This window comes from Cryptomeria japonica, chromosome 9 (assembly GCF_030272615.1).
Source record: "Cryptomeria japonica chromosome 9, Sugi_1.0, whole genome shotgun sequence".
NCBI lineage: Eukaryota > Viridiplantae > Streptophyta > Pinopsida > Cupressales > Cupressaceae > Cryptomeria > Cryptomeria japonica.
The window spans coordinates 588,788,546-588,790,050 of NC_081413.1; the positions used below are offsets into that span (position 1 = coordinate 588,788,546).

At 38.4% G+C, this 1,505-nt stretch overlaps 1 protein-coding gene across 1 annotated transcript; it reads right to left on the minus strand.

The window, feature by feature from the left end:
• Window positions 1-312: 312 nt before the first annotated feature.
• On the minus strand, window positions 313-1,291 carry LOC131071866 (major strawberry allergen Fra a 1.06). Its single transcript, XM_058007830.2, has 2 exons — window positions 1,018-1,291; window positions 313-855 (listed from the first exon to the last, which is right to left on the minus strand). Exons 1-2 carry the CDS (start codon window positions 1,196-1,198, stop codon window positions 554-556), a joined length of 483 nt encoding a protein of 160 aa, XP_057863813.2. The 5' UTR covers window positions 1,199-1,291; the 3' UTR covers window positions 313-553.
• Window positions 1,292-1,505: the final 214 nt, after the last annotated feature.

Below are 1,505 nucleotides of genomic sequence, written 5' to 3' on the forward strand. Positions count from 1 at the left end.
ATGTATCTATTGATAAGGGTACATGTTTAATGATTAAGTTAAAATATTATTATTATATTGTGATTGATATCTATTGTCAAATACGTTTGGGGCACAATCCCAGCCTCAATCCCTTATGATGTGGGGGCCTTGCACTCAGCAAGACTTGATCTCTGTGGGTCTCATTAATAACCATTCAATTTCACCTGTCCCAGCCTCATCCTTTATGATGTGGGGGTTTTGAACTCAGCAAGACATTTCCGTTGGACTCATTAAGAACCATTCAACTCCACCAGCAAACAAATTCTATATAACATTATTTAAAAAAAAATCTTCTATAAAATCCATAAAACAAGCCATATATTTATATTTCAAAATTACACACCAAAACTAGTACCTAGAAAGCGTCACTCTTTGGCTCATTATTACAACAGTTACACACATAAGTAATTGGGAGGATGCCACTGAGAAAGAGGGGAAATCTAGTAATTTTAATATCACTATGACATACACATACGTTTTTATTGAGCAAGTGACGCTGCTGCCATTGAGAAAGAGCGGGATCCTGATGATTTTAGCAGTATAAAGTAGGATTGGCAATCAGATATTCTTCCACCTGCTTGAACAGACCAGTGGTGTCGGCCTTGATCTCCTCAATTTTAGCTTCATCATGGGGAACACCAGGGAGGCTATCAAAGTCGCAGGTATAGGTCGTAATGGATCCACCCCCTACTTTGGGGATGAATTTAACCTTGTAACTTATCGAGGCAACCTTTTTCCCCAGCAGCCCTCCTTCCACATGGCTGAAACAATAAACCATGTTGGCCTCATCAATTAAGTCCACTTTCTCTTTTACAGAGCTAAAATCCTTGTTGGCTGCAACAATAACAATTTCATATAATATTAGCAAAAGTATCTCTATAACTCCATAAAAAAACATTCATCCAATCAAAAACAATATCTTCAGGGGTTATTATGAGACGTACAACTTAAACATGATGCAAGTTTAGAGCGAAACCAAACCAAAATGTTACTTACCAGCAGTGAAATTAACATGCCGAATGGTACCAACTCCTCCATCACCTTGAACAAGTGTGATGCTCGATATGAGGCCTGGTGCTTGCTTTGGCAATAAATTGTGGGTGTCGAGAACTGCATTCCACAGCCTTTTTGCCTCCACTGGAGACTCTATTTCAATACTGAAACTTCCTGCCACCATCTTCTCTTCTCTTTATCTCAGGATTTCTACAACTACTCTTCTTAGAAATGCTTCCCTTCTTTTGGAGTATCAGTGGATTGGGGTGTGGTGTATGAGGGAATGCATGGTATTTATAGAGTGAATACCATGTTTAGACTAAAGGAATCGGATTTTCTTGTTAAGGTCCAAGAAAGTCACGGGGCACGTCACATGTTTTGAATGTTTGTTAATGGTCACAGGCAATCCAGTTTCATTATTTATTTATTTTTTTACTGTTTTAGAAGCTTCCTGGCCCTACACTTTGAAATTCATATCCACTCTCATTGAA